The sequence below is a fragment of the Oncorhynchus gorbuscha genome, linkage group LG14 (genome assembly GCF_021184085.1).
Source record: "Oncorhynchus gorbuscha isolate QuinsamMale2020 ecotype Even-year linkage group LG14, OgorEven_v1.0, whole genome shotgun sequence".
NCBI lineage: Eukaryota > Metazoa > Chordata > Actinopteri > Salmoniformes > Salmonidae > Oncorhynchus > Oncorhynchus gorbuscha.
This window is the reverse complement of record NC_060186.1, coordinates 58,597,074-58,619,801: the sequence shown is the minus strand read 5'-3', so window position 1 is coordinate 58,619,801 and position 22,728 is coordinate 58,597,074. Positions and strand designations below refer to the sequence as shown.

Genomic DNA, 22,728 nt, shown 5'->3' with positions numbered 1-22,728 from the left:
TGCCTTTAAATTGCTTATCTTGGGTCAAACATTTTGGGTAGCCTCAACAAGCTTCCCACAATAAATTGGGTGAATTTTGGCCCATTCCTCCTGACAGAGCTGCTGTAACTGAGTCAGGTTTGTAGGCCTCCTTGCTCACACACGCCTTTTCAGTTCTGCCCACAAATGTTCTATAGGATTGAGGTAAGGGCTTTGTGATGGCCACTCCAATTCCTTGACTATGTTGTCCTTAAGCCATTTTGCCAACTTTGGAAGTATGCTTTGGGTAATTGTCCATTTGGAAGACCCATTTGCAACTAAGTTTTAACTTCCTGACTGATGTCTTGAGATGTTACTTCAATATATCCACATAATTGTCCTTCCACATGACGCCATCTATTTTGTGAAGTGCAACAGTCCCCCACAACATGATGCTGCCATCCCCGTGCTTCACAGTTGGGATGGTGTTCTTCGGCTTGCAAGCCTCCCCCTTTTTCCTCCAAACATAATGAAGGTCATTATTGCCAAACAAATCTATTTCTGTATCATCAGACCAGAGGATATTTCTCCAAAAAGTACGATCTTTGTCCCCATGTGCAGTTGCAAACCGTAGTCTGGATTTTTCTATGGCGGTTTTGGAGCAGTGGCTTCTTCCTTGCTAAGCGGCCTTTCAGGTTATGTCGATATAGGACTAATTTTTAATGTGGATATAGATACTTTCGTACCTGTTTCCTCCAGCATCTTCACAAAGTCCTTTGCTGTTGTTCTGGGATTGATTTGCACTTTTCGCACCAAAGTTCGTTCATCTCTAGGATCCTTCCTGAGCGGTATGACGGCTGCGTGGTCCCATGGAGTTTATACTTGTGTACTATTGTTTGTACAGATGGATGTGGTACCTTCAGGCATTTGGAAATTGCTCCCAAGGATGAACCAGACTTGTTGAGCTCTACATTTTTTTTCCTGAGGTCTTGGATGATTTCCTTTGATTTTCCGATGATGTCAAGCAAAGAGTTTGAAGGTCGGCCTTGAAATACATCCACAGGTACACCTCCAATTGACGCAAATGATGTCAATTAGCCTATCAGAAGTTTCTAAAGACATGACATAATTTTCTGGAATTTTCCAAGCTGTTTAAAGGCACATTCAACTTAGTGTATGTAAATGTATGACCCACTGGAATTGTGATAATGAATTATAAGGGAAATAATCTGTCTGTAAACAATTGTTGGAAAAATGACTTGTGTCATGCACAAAGTAGATGTCCTAACTGTCCTGCCAAAACTATAGTTAAGAAAAAATTTGTGGTTGTTGAAAAACACATTTTAATGAGTCCAACCTAAGTGTATGTAAGCTTCTGAATTCAACTGTATATAAGGTCCCACAGTTGACAGTGCATGTCAGAGCAAATACCAAGCCATGAATTGTCAGTAGAGCTCCGAGATTGTGTCAAGTTACCTATTTGGGGAAGTGTACCAACACATTTCTGGAGCATTGAAGGTCCCCAAGAACACAGTGGCCTCCATTATTTAATGGAAGAAGGTTGGAACCACCAATGGGTGTTTATAGCGTTTATGAAGGCTGCCTACTTGTTGAACTTGTCAGATATCACTACACACTTTGTTTTTATACAGTTGACACAGATGTTGTTTTTGTTTTGCTGGCCAGTAAAGACTATTTTAAAATTACACTCTTGCTAGAACTGGCCGCCTGGCCAAACTGAGCAATCGGGTGAGAAGTGCCTTGGTCAGGGAGGTGACTAAGAACCCGATGGTCACTCTGACAGAGCTCCAGAGTTTCTCTGTGAAGATGGAAGTCCTTCTGGAATGTTCTCCCATCTCTGCAGCACTCCACCAATCAGGCCTTTAATGTAGAGTGGCTAGACAGAAGCCACTCCTCAGTAAAAGCCATGACAGCCAGCTTGGTGTTTGCAAAAAAAGGCACCTAAAGGACTCTCAGACCATAAGAAAAAAATATTCTCTGGTCTGATGAAACCAAGATTGAACTCTTTGGCCTGAATGCCTAGAGTCACGTCTGGAAGAATCCTGGCACCATCCCTATGGTGAAGCATGGTGGTGGCAGCATTGTGGGGATGTTTTTCAGCGGCAGGGACTGGGAGACAAGTCAGGATTGAGGGAAAGATGAACAGAGCAAAGTACAGAGAGATCCTTGATGAAAACCTGCTCTAGAGCGTTCAGGACCTCAGACTGGGGAAAAGGCTCACCTTCCAACAGGATAACGACCCTAAGCACATAGCTAAGACAACGTAGGAGTGGTTTCGGGACAAGTCTCTGAATGTCATTGAGTGGCCCCGCCAGAGCCCGGACTTGAATCTAATCGAACATCTCTGGAGAGACCTGAAAATAGCTGTGCAGCGACGCTCCCCATCCAATCTGACAGAGCTTGAGCGGATCTGCAGAGAAGAATGGAGAGACTCTCCAAATACAGGTGTGCCAGGCTTGTAGCATCATACCCAAGAAGATTCGAGGCTGGAATCGCTGCCAAAGGTGCTTCAACAAAAGTACTGAGTAGATGTTCTGAATACTTTTGTAACTTGAACTTTGATATTTTATTTATTTATTGCAAAAATGTCTAAATACCTGTTTTTGCTTTGTCATTTTGGGGTATTGGGTGTAGATTGATGAGGGGGGGGGGGGGGAACTCTTAAGGTATAGGGGGCAGCATTTTCACTTTTGGATAAATAGCGTGCCCAATATCAACTTCCTGCTACTCATGCCAGGAATATAAGATATGCATATTATTAGTAGATGTGGATAGAAAACACTGAAGTTTCTAAAACTGTTTGAATCATGTCTGTGAGTATAACAGAACTTATGTAGCAAGCAAAACTCAGAGGACTAACTGTTCAGATTTTTTTGTGGGGGGCCTCTCTCTGTTCCCTGACTTGTTATTGCCAAGGGATATTTCTTATGAACCTGTTTTCAGTTCCTACCGCTTCCACTGGATGTCACCAGTCTTTGGAATTTGGTTGATGTTATTCATTTGTGCAACGAAGAAGAAGCACATCCAGGAACAACGTTACACTATTGAGAGTTGCGCAAGACGTAAAAAAGGAGCATGGTTTGTTTACTTCCTGTATTGAAAACAGATTGCCCGGTCTACAATTCGATAGATTATTAACGTTTAAAAATACCTAAAGTTGTATTACAAAAGTAGTTTGAAATATTTTGGCTAAGTTTATAGGCAACTTTTGAAATATTTTGTAGTGACGTTGCGTTTTTTGGAAACTGTTTTTTTTTTCTGGATCAAACGCGTCAAATAAATGGACATTTGGATATATATGGACGGAATTAATCGAACAAAAAGGACCAATTGTGATGTTTATGGGACATATTGGAGTGCCAACAAAATAAGCTTGTCAAAGGTAATGCATGTTTTATATTTTATTTCAGCGTTTTGTGTAGCGCCTGCAGGGTTGAAATATGCTACTCTCTTTGTTGACATTGTGCTATCATCAGACAATAGCTTCTTATGCTTTCGCCGAAAAGCTTTTTAAAATCTGACATATTGGCTGGATTCACAACGAGCGTAGCTTTAATTGAGTATCTTACATGTGTGATTTAATGAAAGTTTGATTTTTATATCATATTTTGAATTTGCTGCGCTGCATTTTCCCAGTTTTTTTCCCAAGTGGGACGCAAACGTGCCCTATACCATAAGAAGTTAATACATTTAACGTAACAAAATGTGGAAAAGGTCAAGGGCTCTGAACACATTCCGAATGCACTGTACATGTCCAAAAAAGGATTGGATTGATGTAAACATGGGCGAGTTTCCTTCCACCATATTTTTTGCACCAGACTCAGCACAGTCACATTGAGATTGACTTCATAATTTAAAGGGGCAATCAGCAGTTGAAACAAAGTGTCATCCTCGCCACTGCTTCGGTAAAAAGCTGAGGGATGGGGCTGGAGAAATGTAACCACTTAAAATTCATAGACAGAGCTATGGATGCAAGGACTGACCATCCATGATATCAAAATGATAGTTTTAACCATTTACTTTGTTTACAAACATTGTAGTAAAACAAGCTTATATTTGGGGTTCAACAGCTGAAACTACACTCTTGAGACATAAGTTATAGTCTTAAAGAATCAATGGATGTAGCAACTGCTGACTGCCCCTTTAAACCTAACCTATGACCTGACCCATCATCACCTTATGTATGATGGGAAACCCAGCCCAGGTCAGTTTCATAGCGTAGCATAGCTTATGCTGCCCCCCAGATAACAACCCCCACCACCAGATAACAACCCCCACCCCCAGATAACATTTACATTTAAGTCATTTAGCAGACGCTCTTATCCAGAGTGACTTACAAAATAACAACCCCCACCCCCAGATAACAACCCCCTCTGAAAATACAAAATAAACTACACAACACAAATGGCTCTTAGCCTGGCCCGCGCATGCTTTCTGACCCAAACAATAAAACTGAAACTTAATAATATAACAAATTAAATAGAAAAACTTATACAACTGAAACTAAATACAAACTAGCAAATCAGGTCTAAAACTAACAGAAAAATCTAAAAACCAAAAGAAAAAAGAAAAAAATTAAATCTATAATAACCTGATATGCAACTGTTCAGGGAAGTCAGGAACCAATACACTCAGTCAGTCAGGAAAGCTAAGGCCAGCTTCTTCAGGCAGAAGTTTGCATCCTGTAGCTCCAACTCCAAAAAGTTCTGGGACACTGTGAAGTCCATGGAGAACAAGAGCACCTCCTCCCAGCTGCCCACTGCACTGAGGCTAGGAAATACGGTCTCCACCGATAAATCCATGATTATCGAAAACTTCAATAAGCATTTCTCAACGGCTGGCCATGCCTTCCGCCTGGCTACTCCAACCTCGGCCAACAGCTCCGCCCCCCCCGTAGCTCCTCACCCAAGCCTCTCCAGGTTCTCCTTTACCCAAATCCAGATAGCAGATGTTCTGAAAGAGCTGCAAAACCTGGACCCGTACAAATCAGCTGGGCTTGACAATCTGGACTCGCTATTTCTGAAACTATCTGCCGCCATTGTCGCAACCCCTATTACCAGCCTGTTCAACCTCTCTTTCATATCGTCTGAGATCCCCAAGGATTGGAAAGCTGCCGTAGTCATCCCCCTCTTCAAAGGGGGAGACACCCTGGACCCAAACTGTTACAGACCTATATCCATCCTGCCCTGCCTATCTAAGGTCTTCGAAAGCCAAGACAACAAACCATCTGACCATCTCGAATCCCACCGTACCTTCTCCGCTGTGCAATCTGGTTTCCGAGCCGGTCACGGGTGCACCTCAGCCACACTCAAGGTACTAAACGATATCATAACCGCCATCGATAAAAGACAGTACTGTGCAGCCGTCTTCATCGACCTCGCCAAGGCTTTCGACTCTGTCAATCACCATATTCTTATCGGCAGACTCAACAGCCTCGGTTTTTCGGATGACTGCCTTGCCTGGTTCACCAATTACTTTGCAGACAGAGTTCAGTGTGTCAAATCGGAGGGCATGCTGTCCGGTCCTCTGGCAGTCTCTATGGGGGTGCCACAGGGTTCAATTCTCGGGCCGACTCTTTTCTCTGTATATATCAATGATGTTGCTCTTGTTGCGGGCGATTCCCTGATCCACCTCTACGCAGACGACACCATTCTATATACTTTCGGCCCGTCATTGGACACTGTGCTATCTAACCTCCAAACGAGCTTCAATGCCATACAGCACTCCTTCCATGGCCTCCAACTGCTCTTAAACGCGAGTAAAACCAAATGCATGCTTTTCAACCGATCGCTGCCTGCACCCGCATGCCCGACTAGCATCACCACCCTGGATGGTTCCGACCTTGAATATGTGGACATCTATAAGTACCTAGGTGTCTGGCTAGACTGCAAACTCTCCTTCCAGACCCACATCAAACATCTCCAATCGAAAATCAAATCAAGAGTCGGCTTTCTATTCCGCAACAAAGCCTCCTTCACTCACGCTGCCAAGCTTACCCTAGTAAAACTGACTATCCTACCGATCCTCGACTTCGGCGATGTCATCTACAAAATGGCTTCCAACACTCTACTCAGCAAACTGGATGCAGTCTATCACAGTGCCATCCGTTTTGTCACTAAAGCACCTTATACCACCCACCACTGCGACTTGTATGCTCTAGTTGGCTGGCCCTCACTACATATTCGTCGCCAGACCCACTGGCTCCAGGTCATCTACAAGTCCATGCTAGGTAAAGCTCCGCCTTATCTCAGTTCACTGGTCACGATGGCAACACCCATCCGTAGCACACGCTCCAGCAGGTGTATCTCACTGATCATCCCTAAAGCCAACACATCATTTGGCCGCCTTTCGTTCCAGTACTCTGCTGCCTGTGACTGGAACGAATTGCAAAAATCGCTGAAGTTGGAGACTTTTATCTCCCTCACCAACTTCAAACATCAGCTATCCGAGCAGCTAACCGATCGCTGCAGCTGTACATAGTCTATAGGAAAATAGCCCACCCATTTTCACCTACCTCATTCCCATACTGTTTTTATTTATTTATTTTTCTGCTCTTTTGCACACCAATATCTCTACCTGTACATGACCATCTGATCATTTATCACTCCAGTGTTAATCTGCAAAATTGTATTATTCGCCTACCTCCTCATGCCTTTTGCACACATTGTATATAGACTGCCCATTTTTTTCTACTGTGTTATTGACTTGTTAATTGTTTATTCCATGTATAACTCTGTGTTGTCTGTTCACACTGCTATGCTTTATCTTGGCCAGGTCGCAGTTGCAAATGAGAACTTGTTCTCAACTAGCCTACCTGGTTAAATAAAGGTGAAATAAAAAAATAAAAAAACCTTGATACAAACACACATACCTTTTAGGCCAGTGTGGATAAGAGTGGGGGAGAGGTCATCATAGTTGTTCATCAGGCTGATGTCTCCAGAGGTGAAGCTGACCGTCAGCAGAGGCTTCAAACGTTGGACTGTGGAGACAAAGACCACAACAAGACCAGGTCAGAGAGAGGGATACCACAACACAACCACAGAAACAAAGAGACCCAAACACAACCAGACAAAGACAGAGGGGGAGGTCAACAGAGTGAAACAAAACCAGGTAAACCACGATCCTATTCTGATTCTATTTCAGAGAGACTGACAATCCGACTAAGACAAATTGCTCTTTCTTATATTTTCTGGAATTCAGACCAAATGCAAGCATTCCCTGTATTATACGTTGATAGCTTCTTAGCAACCAAGTCAGAGGATGGTGTGATCAATATGCATTTCCAGTGGGCCATAAAATTGATTGAGAGTGAGGGACCCCGTGTGTGTGTGTGTGTGTGTGTGTGTGTGTGTGTGTGTGTGTGTGTGTGTGTGTGTGTGTGTGTGTGTGTGTGTGTGTGTGTGTGTGTGTGTGTGTGTGTGTGTGTGTGTGTGTGTGTGTGTGTGTGTAATAAGGGAGGGGTAGTGGGACACAAGGACATTTCTGCAGCTTTGGCAGCTGCTCCTAGTGATTAATCTTGGGGTAGTGATCTCTACTGTGTCCTATTCAAAAGCACAAAGACACCCATGCATCTCACCTTAGTACCATCCATCCACTCTCTCAGGGCTATAAATAACACACCTTCATAAAACACAGCCACCGCTGCTTGTACACCATGTAAATCTTGGGTGCCTCAAAGGGACTAAAGACAACTATCGTGACTGTTCTGTATTAGTCCATGGTTTATGTGAACATACGATCAGTGATGAAGGACCCGGAGGTTTACCTAAACATGAGGAACTGATCAGGTCACGTTGTCAGGAAAAAATGTTAAGGTTCCATCCTACTCTCCGCATTGTGCTACGCTATGAAACTGACCTGGGTTGGGTTCCCCAAAAACATTGTGGCACTAAGATCATCTTAATGCCATTGAAACTAAGTGCTACAATGCTTTTGGGAAACCGAGCCCTGTACTAAACAGTGTGTGATGTACTGGTTGTATCGTTTAGTTAGAAGTAACGCTACAGTGTCATGGTGTAGCAAATATATCAATGTAATCTTTGCAGTCAGACAGCAGTAGCAGAAGGCCTGGCATCTTCAACCAGCGCCTTGAGTCATTCGCTAGCCTGCCCTTCCCGCAGATAATTTCTCAGCGCCAATCAATTACCAGCGAAAATTAGTGAATTAGAGCGTAATTACCGTTCCAGCTAAGGCAAGCATTTTTGAACTTTACTACACACCGACTGACCAGACTCTAAACACATCACCGGGGGAGGCTGGCCCAGGCATCGATGGAACCAATGAGACGCAATAAAAAAACGTTAAAAAAAACAGTGCACATAAAATGGAGGCTGTTATGTGAGCTGCTAATCATGCACATCACTTCCCAATGAGGCTGAGAGGTGTTCCACCAAATAAATTCTTACCAAACCAAAGACCAGGGGAGATGCAGGAAACAGACAGGTTTGTGTAACACACGGGTCTCTCTAACAAAGGCCTATTAAAACAGTTATATCACATATCGGCCCCTTGGTTAAACTGGTAACCTTATGGCTGTACAGTACTGCTTCCAGGCCATTGGAGGGATGAGGGGAGGACTGAGAAGCTCAGTTCTGGTGACTTTAAAAAAAGGATATTCTACTCCAAAGGAATGAAAAATAAATTCTGATGACACCCTTTAAATTACAATTTCCACTTCCCGAAATGAGCCCAATAACATAAACCACATTATCATCCAACCATTTCATGCGGATGAATTACCTGATTCATGAAAATAGTCACGACATGGCTGATGGAAACATGAAATGCCGGTAAAATGTTATAAATGCCGACAGACAATTTGTTTGTTCGTTCGACGTGGTGGGATCTTTTTGTCATGTGATGATGTTTGTGTGGTCCACCCACTACGATTGGGGAAAGCATGCAGTTTATTAGGCTACAAATGAAATAAGTTATAATGATCTTCACAGAGATAGTGAATGTATAAGGTGATGAGCTTGATGCTCCAATAAATATCGAGGGTCTTATTCTGGTGACATGATGATCGATGCTTGCCTACCGTTTCACAAATAAATAATATCACTGTTAGCAATAATCTCATAATGTAGGTAGCCTACATGAGCCCAGACCAGAGTAGCACATTTGTTATATAAAGCAACCATTTTACTGACAAAACCATCTGAAGATTTGAAAATGCGATTTAACTTGTATTTTTCCATTCGGTATATGGGAATTTAATGGCAAAGTTATTTTTATGTGCACTACCTTATCAGGCACAGCCATTTATCCGCAAAAGTAGGTTTGATAGAAACACATCCCTGGTGGGAAAATGTACATATTGTTTTATGCAGATTATCGAATATTCGCATCAAAATCTGTTGCAAATTTGACGGAAACCTAGCTGTATTGGTAAAATGATTTACATATTGGACCATGCACATAGTCATTGCATGGTCCATATTATCAGGTATGCTATTAGCAAAAAACATTATCACCTGTAGCTCAACTACATCATAAACAATTAATGAACATGCACCTGTGGAACGGTCGTTAAGACACGAACAGCTTACAGACAGTAGGCAATTAAGGTCACAGTTCTGAAAACTTAGGGCACTAAAGAGACCTTTCTACTGACTCTGAAAAACACCAAAAGAAAGACGTCCAGGGTCCCTGCTCATCTGCGTGAACATGCCTTAGGCATGAAGACTGCAGATGTGGCCAGAGAGACAGGACGGACAGCTGATCGTCCTTGCAGTGGCAGACGACGTGTAACAGCACCTGCACAGGATCAGTACATCTGAACATCACACCTGCAGGACAGGTACAGGATAGCAACAACTTCCCGAGTTACACCTGGAATGCACATTCCCTCCATCAGTGCTCAGACTGTCCTCAATAGGCTGAGAGAGGCTGGACTGAGGGCTTGTAGGCCTGTAAGGCAGGTCCTCAACAGATCACTGGCAACAACGTTGCCTATGGGCACAAACCCACCATCACTGGACCAGACAGAACTGTCAAAAAGTGCTCTTTACTGACGAGTCGCGGTTTTGTCTCACCAGGGGCGATGGTCAGATTTGCGTTTATCGCCGAAGGAATGATCGTTACACCGAGGCCTATACTCTGGAGCGGGATGAAGTGGAGGGTCCGTCATGGTCTGGGGCGGTGTGTCACAGCATCATCGGACTGAGCTTGTTGTCATTGCAGGCAATCACAACACTGTGCATTACAGGGAAGAAATACTCCTCTCTCATGTGGTACCCTTCCTGCAGGCTCATCCTGACATGACCCTCCAGCATGACAATGCCACCAGCCATACTGCTCATTCTGTGCATGATTTCCTGCAAGACAGGAATGTCAATGTTCTGCCATGGCCAGCGAAGATCCCGGATCTCAATCCCATTGAGCACGTCTGGAACCTGTTTGATCTGGGACCTGTTGCATCGGAGGGTGAGGGCTAGGGCCATTCCCTCCAGAAATGTCCGGGAACTTGCAGGTGCCTTGGTGGAAGAGTGGGGTAACATCTCACAGCAAGAACCGGCAAATCTGGTGCAGTCCATGAAGAGGAGATGCACCAGAGTACTTAATGCAGCTGCCACACCAGATACTGACTGTTATTTCCTTTGTTCAGGGACACGTTATTCAATTTCTGTTAGTCACGTCTGTGGAACTTGTTCAGTTTATGTCTCAGTTGTTGAATCTTATGTTCATACAATATTTACCTGTTGGTACTAGGGGGCCGTATTTTCATTTTTGGGGGAAAAATGTTCCCGTTTTAAACGGAATATTTTGTCAGGACAAGATGCTAGAATATGCATATAATTGACAACACTCTACATGTTTCCAAAACTGTAAAGATATTGTCTGTGAGTATAACAGAACTGATGTTGCAGGCGAAAGCCTGAGAAAAATCCAATCCGGAAATGCCCCAGGTTTTGAAAGCGCTGCGTTCCAATGAGTCCCTATTCAGCTGTGAATGTGCCATCAACGAGTTTACGCTTTCTACGTATTCCCCAAGGTGTCTACAGCCTTGTGACGTAGTTTTACGCATTTCTGTTGAAGAATAGCCTTGGGCAGCCACATTGTGTAAGTGGTCACATGGTGGCTCCGAGAGAGATTCTCACGTAAAATACAGAGGCAGCCATTACTCCAATCGGTCCTACTGAAAAACGAATTGTCCCGACAGATATATTATCGAATAGATATTAGAAAAACACCTTGAGGATTGATTATAAACAACGTTTGCCATGTTTCTGTCGATATTATGGAGCTAATTTGGAATATTTTTCAGCGTTGTGGTGACTGCAATTTCCGGGCGATTTCTCAGCCAAACGTGAAGAACAAACGGAGCTATTTCGCCTACAAAAATAATATTTTGGGAAAAAATGAACTTTGGCTATCTACCTGGGAGTCTCGTGAGTGAAAACATCCGAAGTTCATCAAAGGTAAACTATTTAATTTGATTGCTTTTCTGATTTTCATGACAAGGTTGCCTGCTGCTAGCAAGGCATAATGCTATGCTAGGCTATGATAAACTTACACAAATGCTTGTCTAGCGTTGGCTGTAAAGCATATTTTGAAAATCTGAGATGACAGGGTGATTAACAAAAGGCTAAACTGTGTTCCAATATATTTCACTTGTGATTTTCATGAATAGGAAGATTTTCTAGGAAGATTTATGTCAGTTGCGTTATGCTAATTAGTGTCAGGCGATGATTACGCTCCCGGACCCGGGTTTGAGAGTCACAAGAAGTTAAGTTTGCTGAAAATAAACGCAGTTGACAGTGAGAGGACGTTTCTATTTTTGCTGAGTTTATTTTAACTGGTTAGCATCCTATTGATGAATTGAATGTCCCAAAAAATCCATGCCTGTACTTCTCACAGGAACCACTTCCATGTCACAATTTTCCCACACAACACTTTCCCTGGTTGCCACTACTCTTGCTCAACAAAGAAATATAATTTGTTTCGTCACAATCTTTTAGGTCACTTAAATTTTTTTTTTTAAATTATATATATATAATATATATAATAATATATGAATTGCAGAGCAGTAATGTGCTTAACCATGCCTCTGCTAAAAACACCAGGTTTAAAATGGTGCAATTCGCCCATATTTAGGAGTTAAGAAATACATAAAGTAGGAAAGGAAAGCTGGAAGATCCCCCTCTTTTTAACAAAGGCCATTAAAACGTCTATTTCCCCCACGATAGCAAGAATTGTTGTGCACTGACTGCTTGTTAGAATGCATGTTTCCCTCCCTATGGCCCTCGTAACTTGAATGAGCCTCAAGAGGAATATTTCTCTCGCAAAGAACATACAAGCCAAATAGATAAACAGAAGCTATTCTACTCCAGTGTAGTCTGATTTTTCTATTCATTACTAGTTTTGTTTGCAGACAAAAAGTACATGTGGACTGTTCTAGCATCTTCAAAGTGTACCTGCGCAGAAATATTTAATGTTGCATATTTATTTTTTCCCCACATGGCAGCAATAATTTTGCCGTGGCACAGAGCCACATGTAAATGACTGCAGCGAAAAGACTGAATTTAAAGTAACATTTAATTCTATGTGACCTGAAAGCCATATGGTTGGGGTTATGGGTTTTGGAAGTTCACTCAGAATCCCATTTGTTTTTTGATAGGGCTGCACTGAGCCACCATATAAAACATGACATTGGGGGCCATATTACCATTAATCAGTTTCCACGTCAAAGGCCCAGACTGGCGGTCACTAGGGTGGCAGTGTGACGCACAACCAGGGGTCCGGTGATGTGTGACTTTGACAGCTGTCCGCCACCGTCCCCAAAACCAAGTCAGCTATTAGGACCTCCTTTGTCAAATATCAACCCTATGTCGCACACGTCCTCCCCGCGCCCACTGTGTCCCCTACTATCCTCACTCCTTACTCTGCTCTATCCCTCCCTCTTTCTCCGTCTATCTGTTCCCTCCCTCCGCTCGGTCACACTTGTTTGTTTTTAGTGGCCTCTTGAGTCCCTGTCCCCTACTCCCCCACAGTCTGGGAGTGGATTGCTTTAATAGACTGAGCTCGATGCAGTCCAATGATCACGGTCCCATTTCCTACCGTTAATTAGTTGGCCCACAGGGAGTTACAAAGCGGTGTGCATGTGAAATGAGTGTCACAAATGACATGCATGTCAAATAATTTAAAAGTTCAATTCTACATATAAACTATGAAGCATTAGGGATCCAATGTCAATATTTTCATACACGTTTCCTAAAATTGGATGTTGGGGTTATATTGCTTCAGGGTCACTTCTCTCAATCATACCCCATTTGACCTTTCTTAAAAACAGGGCATCATAGCAGGTCATTGGAGGAGAGATATAATGTAAAAAATTGAGAAAGAGAGGAGGAAAAATTAGAGGAGAACAGATGGCCACACATCTGCTTTCATGTGCACAGAGGGAGGTACCCAGCTGGACCCAACGCTTCCCTGGAATTCTGCTCCCAACAGGCATCGTGTCTTATCAACGAACCTAAACCTATTACAGTTACACCTATTACAGATTGTATTCTATGGCGGATTAATCTCTCATGCTGTGTACTAGTATTTCTGTCCTGCCAGATTAGTAAATCATAACCCTGGTGAGGAGACAGGAAGACAACAGATTGAGAGGAGAGTGCCTGCTGTGACCCTAGGTTGCCTGTTACTGTAGCTTGAAGGGGGGCATAAACAGAGGATTCTGGAGGGAGAGGATTTGTACCTTTCAGGTTTGGGAAGGGGGGTGGACTGTACCTGTAAAGGTGTGTGGGTAGGGCCTAAGGGGTGTAACTGGGGCGTAGATTGGGTAAGGATTGTAAGAGTAGTGTACCTTGTGGTGGTGTGTAGTCGTCAGAGTCTGTGTCGCTCTCGCTGCTGTCCTCCACCAGGAAGCTGGGGTAGTTCCATGACATGCTGACAATGCCGTCTGACTCGTGCAGCAGGATGTGGGCCAGCATGCGCCCGTGGCAGTCCATCACGATCACCTGGCCGTCCGCAGTACCAAACAATACCTGCAGGGGGAGAGACATGACATTACACACAGTTACACAGAACCAGGGAGGGACACCAATGGTTAAGTCATCTTGGTCCTAGACTCTGGAATAGAATACAACTTTTATTGTCCATATGTTACAGCGAACAATGGACATGTGTCTTGGCCCTAAAATCTAGTATAGGATATTCCTGTCTACTAAAAATAATGAAAGTGCAGTGCTAGAGAGATGATCAGCTGGAGAGACAGAAACAAACTCTCCAACAAACTAAACTGAGCTGACATCGTGTCAGAGCACAGACAAACAAACAAAAACACCTCCCTAAGACAGATCATGTAGATAAGCAGTCCGACTCGGAGCTGGGCAGCAGTGAGTCCGACTCGGAGCTGGGCAGCAGTGAGTCCGACTCGGAGCTGGGCAGCAGTGAGTCCGACTCGGAGCTGGGCAGCAGTGAGTCCGACTCGGAGCTGGGCAGCAGTGAGTCCGACTCGGAGCTGGGCAGCAGTGAGTCCGACTCGGAGCTGGGCAGCAGTGAGTCCGACTCGGAGCTGGGCAGCAGTGAGTCCGACTCGGAGCTGGGCAGCAGTGAGTCCGACTCGGAGCTGGGCAGCAGTGAGTCCGACTCGGAGCTGGGCAGCAGTGAGTCCGACTCGGAGCTGGGCAGCAGTGAGTCCGACTCGGAGCTGGGCAGCAGTGAGTCCGACTCGGAGCTGGGCAGCAGTGAGTCCGACTCGGAGCTGGGCAGCAGTGAGTCCGACTCGGAGCTGGGCAGCAGTGAGTCCGACTCGGAGCTGGGCAGCAGTGAGTCCGACTCGGAGCTGGGCAGCAGTGAGTCCGACTCGGAGCTGGGCAGCAGTGAGTCCGACTCGGAGCTGGGCAGCAGTGAGTCCGACTCGGAGCTGGGCAGCAGTGAGTCCGACTCGGAGCTGGGCAGCAGTGAGTCCGACTCGGAGCTGGGCAGCAGTGAGTCCGACTCGGAGCTGGGCAGCAGTGAGTCCGACTCGGAGCTGGGCAGCAGTGAGTCCGACTCGGAGCTGGGCAGCAGTGATTCCGACTCGGAGCTGGGCAGCAGTGAGTCCGACTCGGAGCTGGGCAGCAGTGAGTCCGACTCGGAGCTGGGCAGCAGTGATTCCGACTCGGAGCTGGGCAGCAGTGAGTCCGACTCGGAGCTGGGCAGCAGTGATTCCGACTCGGAGCTGGGCAGCAGTGATTCCGACTCGGAGCTGGGCAGCAGTGATTCCGACTCGGAGCTGGGCAGCAGTGAGTCCGACATGGACCTGGGAGATATGGCCAAAAATCCATGTCGTACTAAATTGCTGGAATAGATGCGATTATAAACTGGGTGGTTCAAGCCCTGAATGTCGATTGGCTGACAGCCGTGGTATATCAAACCGTATACCCAGGGTATGACAAAACATGTATTTTTATTGCTCTAATTACATTGGTAAACAGCTTATAATAGTAATAAGGCACCTCTGGGATTTGTGGTATATGGCCAATATACCACGGCTAAGGGATGTATCCAGGCACTCTGCATCGCGTCGTGCATAAGAACAGCCCTAGCCGTGGTATATTGGCCATATTTTAATTTTTTAATATTATTATTTTACCTTTATTTAACTAGGCAAGTCAGTTAAGAACAAATTCTTATTTTCAATGACGGCCTAGGAACTGTGGGTTAACTGCCTGTTCAGGGGCAGAACGACAGATTTGTACCTTGTCAGTTCGGGGATTTGAACTTGCAACCTTCCGGTTACTAGTCAAATGCTAGTCCAATGCTTTAACCACTAGGCTACCCTGCCGCCCCATATACCACACACCCTTGGGCCTTATTGCTTAAATAGAACAATGCGTTTAACATTTAAGTGCACCAGTTTATTATCCTTTAAACTACTACTCCAAGTTTGATGGTTGTAGCCATATTAGCAAACGTATTTCATTTAAAACTTTTCTAATATAGGGTACTTACCGTAATAATAAACAATTTCAGCAAAATGCCTGCTCACCCCAAATGGTGGAACTAAAATACTGTGGCTGTGGAAAAACACTTTGTCTTCCTTCCATCATGATCACAGAAATTGTTAGAACCTGGAGTTTTTCCTGGTCAGGTAAGATCACATTATCAGGAAAAACTACTGACCCTAGTCAGTGACCACTTTCATTTTAATGTTCATAAAGAAGCAGTGTCAAGGATTTAAATGTATGACGCGTTACTATATAATACATAACAAATAACAGAGCATAATACATATTATATATTAATATAACTAACAAATATACATGAATATAGTAGCATGTACAGAATCAATCAAAAGTTGACACCTACTCAATCAAGACTTTCTTTTTTAAACTATTTTTCTACATTGTGGAATAGTGAAGACATCAAAACTATGAAATAACACATATGGAATCATGTAGTAACCAAAAAAGTGTTAAACAAATCAAAATATATTTTAGATTCTTCAAAGTAGACATCCTTTGCGTTGATGACAGCTTTGCACATTCTTGGCATTCTCTCAATCAGCTTCACCTGGAAAGCTTTTCCAATAGTCTTGAAGGAGTTCCCACATATGCTGAGCTCTTGCTGGCTACTTTTCCTTCACTCTGCGGCCCAACTCACCCAAAACTATCTCAAATTGGTTGACGTCGACTGATTGTGGTGGCCAGGTCATCTGAGGACATCACTCTCCTTCTTGGTCAAAAAGCCCTTACACAGCCTGGAGTGCATTGGGTCATTGTCCTGTTGAAAAACAAATGATGGCGTATCGCTGAAGAATGTTGTGATAGCCATGTTGGTTAAGTGTGCCTTGAATTCTAAATAAATCCTTGACAGTGTCATCAGCAAAGCACCCCCACACCTCCTCCATGCTTCACGGTGGGAACCACACATGCGGAGATCATCCGTTCACCTACTCTGCATCTCACAAAGACACAGCGGTTGGAACCATAAAATCTCAAATTTGGACTCATCAGACGAAATGACAGATTTCCACCTGTCTGATGTCCATTGCGCGTGTTTCTTCTTATTGTTGTCCATTAGTAGTGGTTTCAACCATCTCGGCCTGATTCACACAGTCTCCTCTGAACAGTTGATGTTAAGATGTTACTTGAACTCCGTGAAGCATTTATTTTGGCTGCAATTTCTGAGGCTGCTAACCCTAATGAACGTATCCTCTGCAGCAGAGGTAACTCTGGGTCTTCCATTCCTGTGGCAGTCCTCACGATAGCCAGTTTCATCATAGCGCTTGATGGCTTTTGCGACTGCACCTGAAGAAACGTTCAAAGTTCTTGAAATGTTCTGGATTGACTGACCTTCATGTCTTAAAGTGATGATGGACTGTTGTTTCTCTTTGCTTATTTGAGCTGTTCTTGGCAAAGGGTGGCTACTTTGAAGAATCTCAAATATAAAATATATTTGGATTTGTTTAACAATGTATTGGTTACTACAAGATTCCATATGTTAAACACGGCCCCCCCATCAAACCAATGGGTCAGGTGGGTGTTACACAATGAGTGGTTCTGGAGCAAAACAGCTTCTGTGCAACATCAGGTGAGTAGTAGAGTATTAGAACTAGTTACCTGCTGGTCGTCAGGCGAGTAGTAGAACTAGTTACCTGCTGGTCGTCAGGTGAGTAGTAGAACTAGTTACCTGCTGGTCGTCAGGTGAGTAGTAGAGTAGTAGAACTAGTTACCTGCTAGTCGTCAGGTGAGTAGTAGAGTATTAGAACTAGTTACCTGTTGGTCGTCAGGTGAGTAGTAGAGTAGTAGAACTAGTTACTTGCTGGTCGTCAGGTGAGTAGTAGAACTAGTTACCTGCTAGTCATCAGGTGAGTAGTAGAGTATTAGAACTAGTTACCTGCTGGTCGTCAGGTGAGTAGTAGAGTATTAGAACTAGTTACCTTCTGGTTACCTTCAGGTGAGTAGTAGAACTAGTTACCTGCTGGTCGTCAGGTGAGTAGTAGAGTAGTAGAACTAGTTACCTGCTGGTCGTCAGGTGAGTAGTAGAGTAGTAGAACTAGTTACATTCTGGTCGTCAGGTGAGTAGTAGAACTATAGTTACTTTCTGGTCGTCAGGTGAGTAGTAGAACTATAGTTACCTTCTGGTCGAAAGGTGAGTAGTAGAACTATAGTTACTTTCTGGTCGTCAGGTGAGTAGTAGAACTATAGTTACTTTCTGGTCGTCAGGTGAGTAGTAGAACTAATTACCTTCTGGTCGTCAGGTGAGTAGTAGAGTAGTAGAACTAATTACCTTCTGGTCGTCAGGTGAGTAGTAGAGTAGTAGAACTAATTACCTTCTGGTCGTCAGGTGAGTAGTAGAGTAGTAGAACTAATTACCTTCTGGTCGTCAGGTGAGTAGTAGAGTAGTAAAACTAATTACCTTCTGGTCGTCAGGTGAGTAGTAGAGTAGTAGAACTAATTACCTTCTGGTCGTCAGGTGAGTAGTAGAACTATAGTTACTTTCTGGTCGTCAGGTGAGTAATAGAACTATAGTTACTTTCTGGTCGTCAGGTGAGTAGTAGAACTATAGTTACTTTCTGGTCGTCAGGTGAGTAGTAGAACTATAGTTACCTTCTGGTCGTCAGGTGAGTAGTAGAACTAGTTACATTCTGGTCGTCAGGTGAGTAGTAGAACTAGTTACCTGTTGGTCGTCAGGTGAGTAGTAGAACTAGTTACCTGCTGGTCGTCAGGTGAGTAGTAGAACTAGTTACCTTCTGGTCGTCAGGTGAGTAGTAGAGTATTAGAACTAGTTACCTGCTAGTCATCAGATGAGTAGTAGAACTAGTTACCTGCTGGTCGTTAGGTGAGTAGTAGAGTATTAGAACTAGTTACCTGCTAGTCGTCAGATGAGTAGTAGAACTAGTTACCTTCTGGTCATCAGGTGAGTAGTAGAGTATTAGAACTAGTTACCTGCTGGTCATCGGGGGTCCAGATACCACAGGTGATCTGGCTCTCCAGGTTGATCTCTGATGACCAGTGTCTCTGGCCGCTGACCGAGCCCACCAAGACAAAGCCATCACGGTAAGAGATGAGAGCCTGGGTACCGTCATGAGACCAGGTGAAGTCACTCACCTACAGGAAAGGGGGGGGGGGGGTTGCAGAGAGGACAGGTCAGATACTGTACTCAATGAAGAATTTCCATTGACCATGCTTTTTAGCACAGGCCTGCATTTGAAATAGGACCCTATTCCCTATATCGGTGTTTTCCAGCTCCAGTCCTCGAGTATCTCCAATAGCAGGTAGCCTAGCAACGGCAGGTAGCCTAGTGGTTAAGAGCATTCGAATCCCCAAGCCGACTAGTTGATAACTCTGTTGATTGAGCAAGGCACTTAACCCCAATTGCTCCTGTAAGTTCCTCTGGATAAGAGCATCTGCAAAAAGACATAAAATATAAGCACACATTTTGTTGTAGGCCCAGACAAGCACACCTGATTCAACTCGTCATTAAGCCCTCAATGAGTAGAATCAGGTGAGCTTTTCCAGGGCTACAAAAAAAGTGTTCTGTTGGGGGTACTGGAGGACTAGAAATGGGGAAACACTGCCCCATATAGTGTACTACCAATGGCCCCTATTTGAGAATAGGGTACCATTTTAGACCAGGAATAGGCTTATTCCGTGTCCAGGAAACTGGCCCATAGTGTATCCCACCTGAGCCCCGCGATCGTTGACCAGCTCCACAGACCAGCGGCCCTCGTACTGGATCCACACAAAGATCCCTCCGTCTGTGTCACAAGTGGCCAGTTTCTGAAAGGGCTCGTTCCATCGCACCAGCACCACCTTGAGACACACACCACAAGACAGGAGAACTCAGAATCACATGAGCACCATTTCGCCAGAGAGCCACATTTAGACACTGGAATAAAATACATCAAAGTGTGTTAGTCTAATTTCACCAGTGACGTAAAACAAGTCCTAATATCCCGAGTGTCTTAGATAATGAGTTTCTATCAATTTCCACTTCCTTTCATCATGCTGAGCCACTCAGAAGCAGAGCGAGGCAGAACAACTTCAGTGTCTGTCTTCTGTAACACGCTTCAACATGCTAACTCTCAAGTTATACTCCATACTCATGAACACTAAGCAAGGAGGACCATTTGCACCCCACCTGCCCCCATCCAGAACTTCACTCAATCTGGAGAGAGGGCTGAGTGATGGGGGGGTGATGATGATGGAGTGGGGACTGATTAGCTACTTTGGCTGAAGCGCTCACAGAAAGGGGGAAGAGTGTGAGGGAGAGAGAAAGAGAGCGATAAAGAGATGGAGCGAGTATGAAAGCATTAGTAGATGTGAGTAGGAGCGGTGCAGCTTGATGACCACAGAGTCAAAATGGATGATCCCACTGGCAACAGTGACTCGCAGATATATGGGCTTTTGCACTGACCCAGATGTCACTGAATAGACGGAGCTGTACGGCACTGTATCTGCGTCACGGCTCTGACCTTTAGGTAGTAACTCTGAGGAGGAGAGGGTTGGTGAACGTGCGACCGATGGTGCGTCTGCTTTTGTCTCATTCTAATCCTCGTCTTTCTCTCCCTCTAGTCAGCAGGCCTGGTCTCATTGTGCTGTGGCTCCCCTGTGGGTGTGTACTGGGGACAGGCCTATAGTACTGTTTCTCTTACTCTCTTCATCTGCCTCCCACAAAACTTACCCTAGTAAAACTGACTATCCTATCCTACCGATCCTCGACTTCGGCGATGTCATCTACAAAATAGCTTCAAATACTCTACTCAGCAAACTGGATGCAGTTTATCACAGTGCCATCCGTTTTGTTACTAAAGCACCTTATACCACCCACCACTGCGACCTGTATGCTCTAATTGGCTGGCCCTCGCTACATGTTCGTCGGCAGACCCACTGGCTCCAGGTCATCTACAAGTCTATGCTAGGTAAAGCTCCGCCTTATCGCAGTTCACTGATCACGATGGCAACACCCACCCGTAGCACGCGCTCCAGCAGGTGTATCTCACTGATCATCCCTAAAGCCAAAACCTAATTTGGTCGCCTTTCCTTCCAGTTCTCTGCTGCCTGTGACTGGAACGAATTGCAAAAATCGCTGATGTTTGGAGACTTTTATCTCCCTCACCAACTTTAAACATCTGCTATCTGAGCAGCTAGCCGATCGCTACAGCTGTACATAGTCCATCGGTATATAGCCCACTCAATTTACCTACCTCATCCCCATACAGTTTTTATTTTACTTACTTTTCTGCTCTTCTGCACACAAGTATCTCTACCTGCACATGTTCATCTGATAATTTATCACTTCAGTGTTAATCTGCTAAATTGTAATTATTCACTCCTATGGCCTATTTATTGCCTACCTCCTCATGCATTTTGCACACAATGTATATAGATTCTTTTTTTCTATTATTGTTATTGACTTGTTTATTGTTTACTCCATGTGTAACCCTGTGTTGTTATCTGTTCACACTGCTATGCTTTATCTTGGCCAGGTCGCAGTTGCAAATGAGAACTAGCCTACTTGGTTAAATAAAGGTGAAAAAAAAGGTGAAAAAAATAAATAAAAATAAACACGTTCTGCCATCCTCCCTCGCCATCTCCCTCTATGCATCTAAAACACACTTCTTTCCCTACCTCAATCTCCCGTTCTCATTCCCTGTTTGTCTGGTCTTCTGTAGCATGACTGCCTATTCTCCGAGGTATAATCCCATGCTTGGTGCACCTCTCCACAGACCCAAAGCACATGGAAAACACACACACACACACTTTATCAGGGCTTACACTGACTGCAGGCCCATCAGATCAGTTCCCCTATGGGCTCAGACCTAGATTACCCCGCTAGGCTCTGTCTCTCTCCATCACTCTCTGCACTCCTATATAGCACAGGAACCACTTTCACTAGAACACACTGTGTACAGTCACAGGTCAGAGCCGAAAACCTGTTCTGGGGTCATGACCTCCGCTCAGATACAACTGAGAGACAAGATAGGCAGAATTATAAGACAGATCTACAGAACGTGCAGATTAAGTCCCTGTCCAAGCAAATGCACTGTGTCAAACACACCTTCAAAAAGCCTGAAGAATAAAGGATGTATTCATAAACCCATCATCTCCACCTCCAGCTGGGCACAACAGGTGAGCATCTGAACACCCATCCCTTCTACAGCCTCTCCTCACAGCCTAAAGCCTGAGTAATAAGGGGTCCACTACGCTAGATTTACAGTGCTCTCCCACCCACTCACTCTGGCATAAATCCTTCTGCAGTACTATAGGCCTGTCCCCAGTACACACCCACAGGGGAGCCACAGCACAATGAGACCAGGCCTGCTGCTTTAAGGCTGGAGATAGAACTGTAGGTCTTTATAATGATAGGTCTCTGTAGGGCAGGCCATTCACACACAGCTGAAAGGACCCCTATACATCATCAGGCAACAAAGTCACCAAGTGATGTGGGGGCATCAGGGCAGGGAAAGCTCATTAGGTTTTCACCGTGATGATGACACTTTCTAGAGACATGACCAGACTACACAGACAAGGGATGAAAAAATAAATAACCAGACTGTTTTTCTAAAGGCAAGTCCAACCATTTTATTTTGGCCTATAGCCTGCTGCCACTGCACCGTCTACAACCTCACTGAAGCGAAACATATTTGTCGGCCTGCATTATACAATCTATTACTGCAGTAGTCAGGGGCACAGGCCTGTACCCCTTGATTAGATGGGGAGGAAATACAAATACAGAGATCCTGATAACAGCTTTGGTTACACACACATATACACTACCATTCAAAAGTTTGGACACACATACTCATTCAAG

General features: G+C 44.5%; 1 protein-coding gene across 1 annotated transcript in view; it reads right to left on the bottom strand.

Moving 5' to 3' along the window:
* The window catches only part of tulp4a (TUB like protein 4a), a 57,559-nt gene that overhangs the window by 10,574 nt on the left and 24,257 nt on the right, over positions 1-22,728 (bottom strand). The window contains exons 3-6 of the mRNA XM_046298659.1: positions 19,599-19,727; positions 18,861-19,022; positions 13,790-13,970; positions 6,851-6,958 (exon numbers count right to left, since the gene is read on the bottom strand). Of these exons, the coding sequence (XP_046154615.1) occupies positions 6,851-6,958; positions 13,790-13,970; positions 18,861-19,022; positions 19,599-19,727 (580 nt within the window). The remainder of the gene's footprint in view (positions 1-6,850; positions 6,959-13,789; positions 13,971-18,860; positions 19,023-19,598; positions 19,728-22,728) is intronic.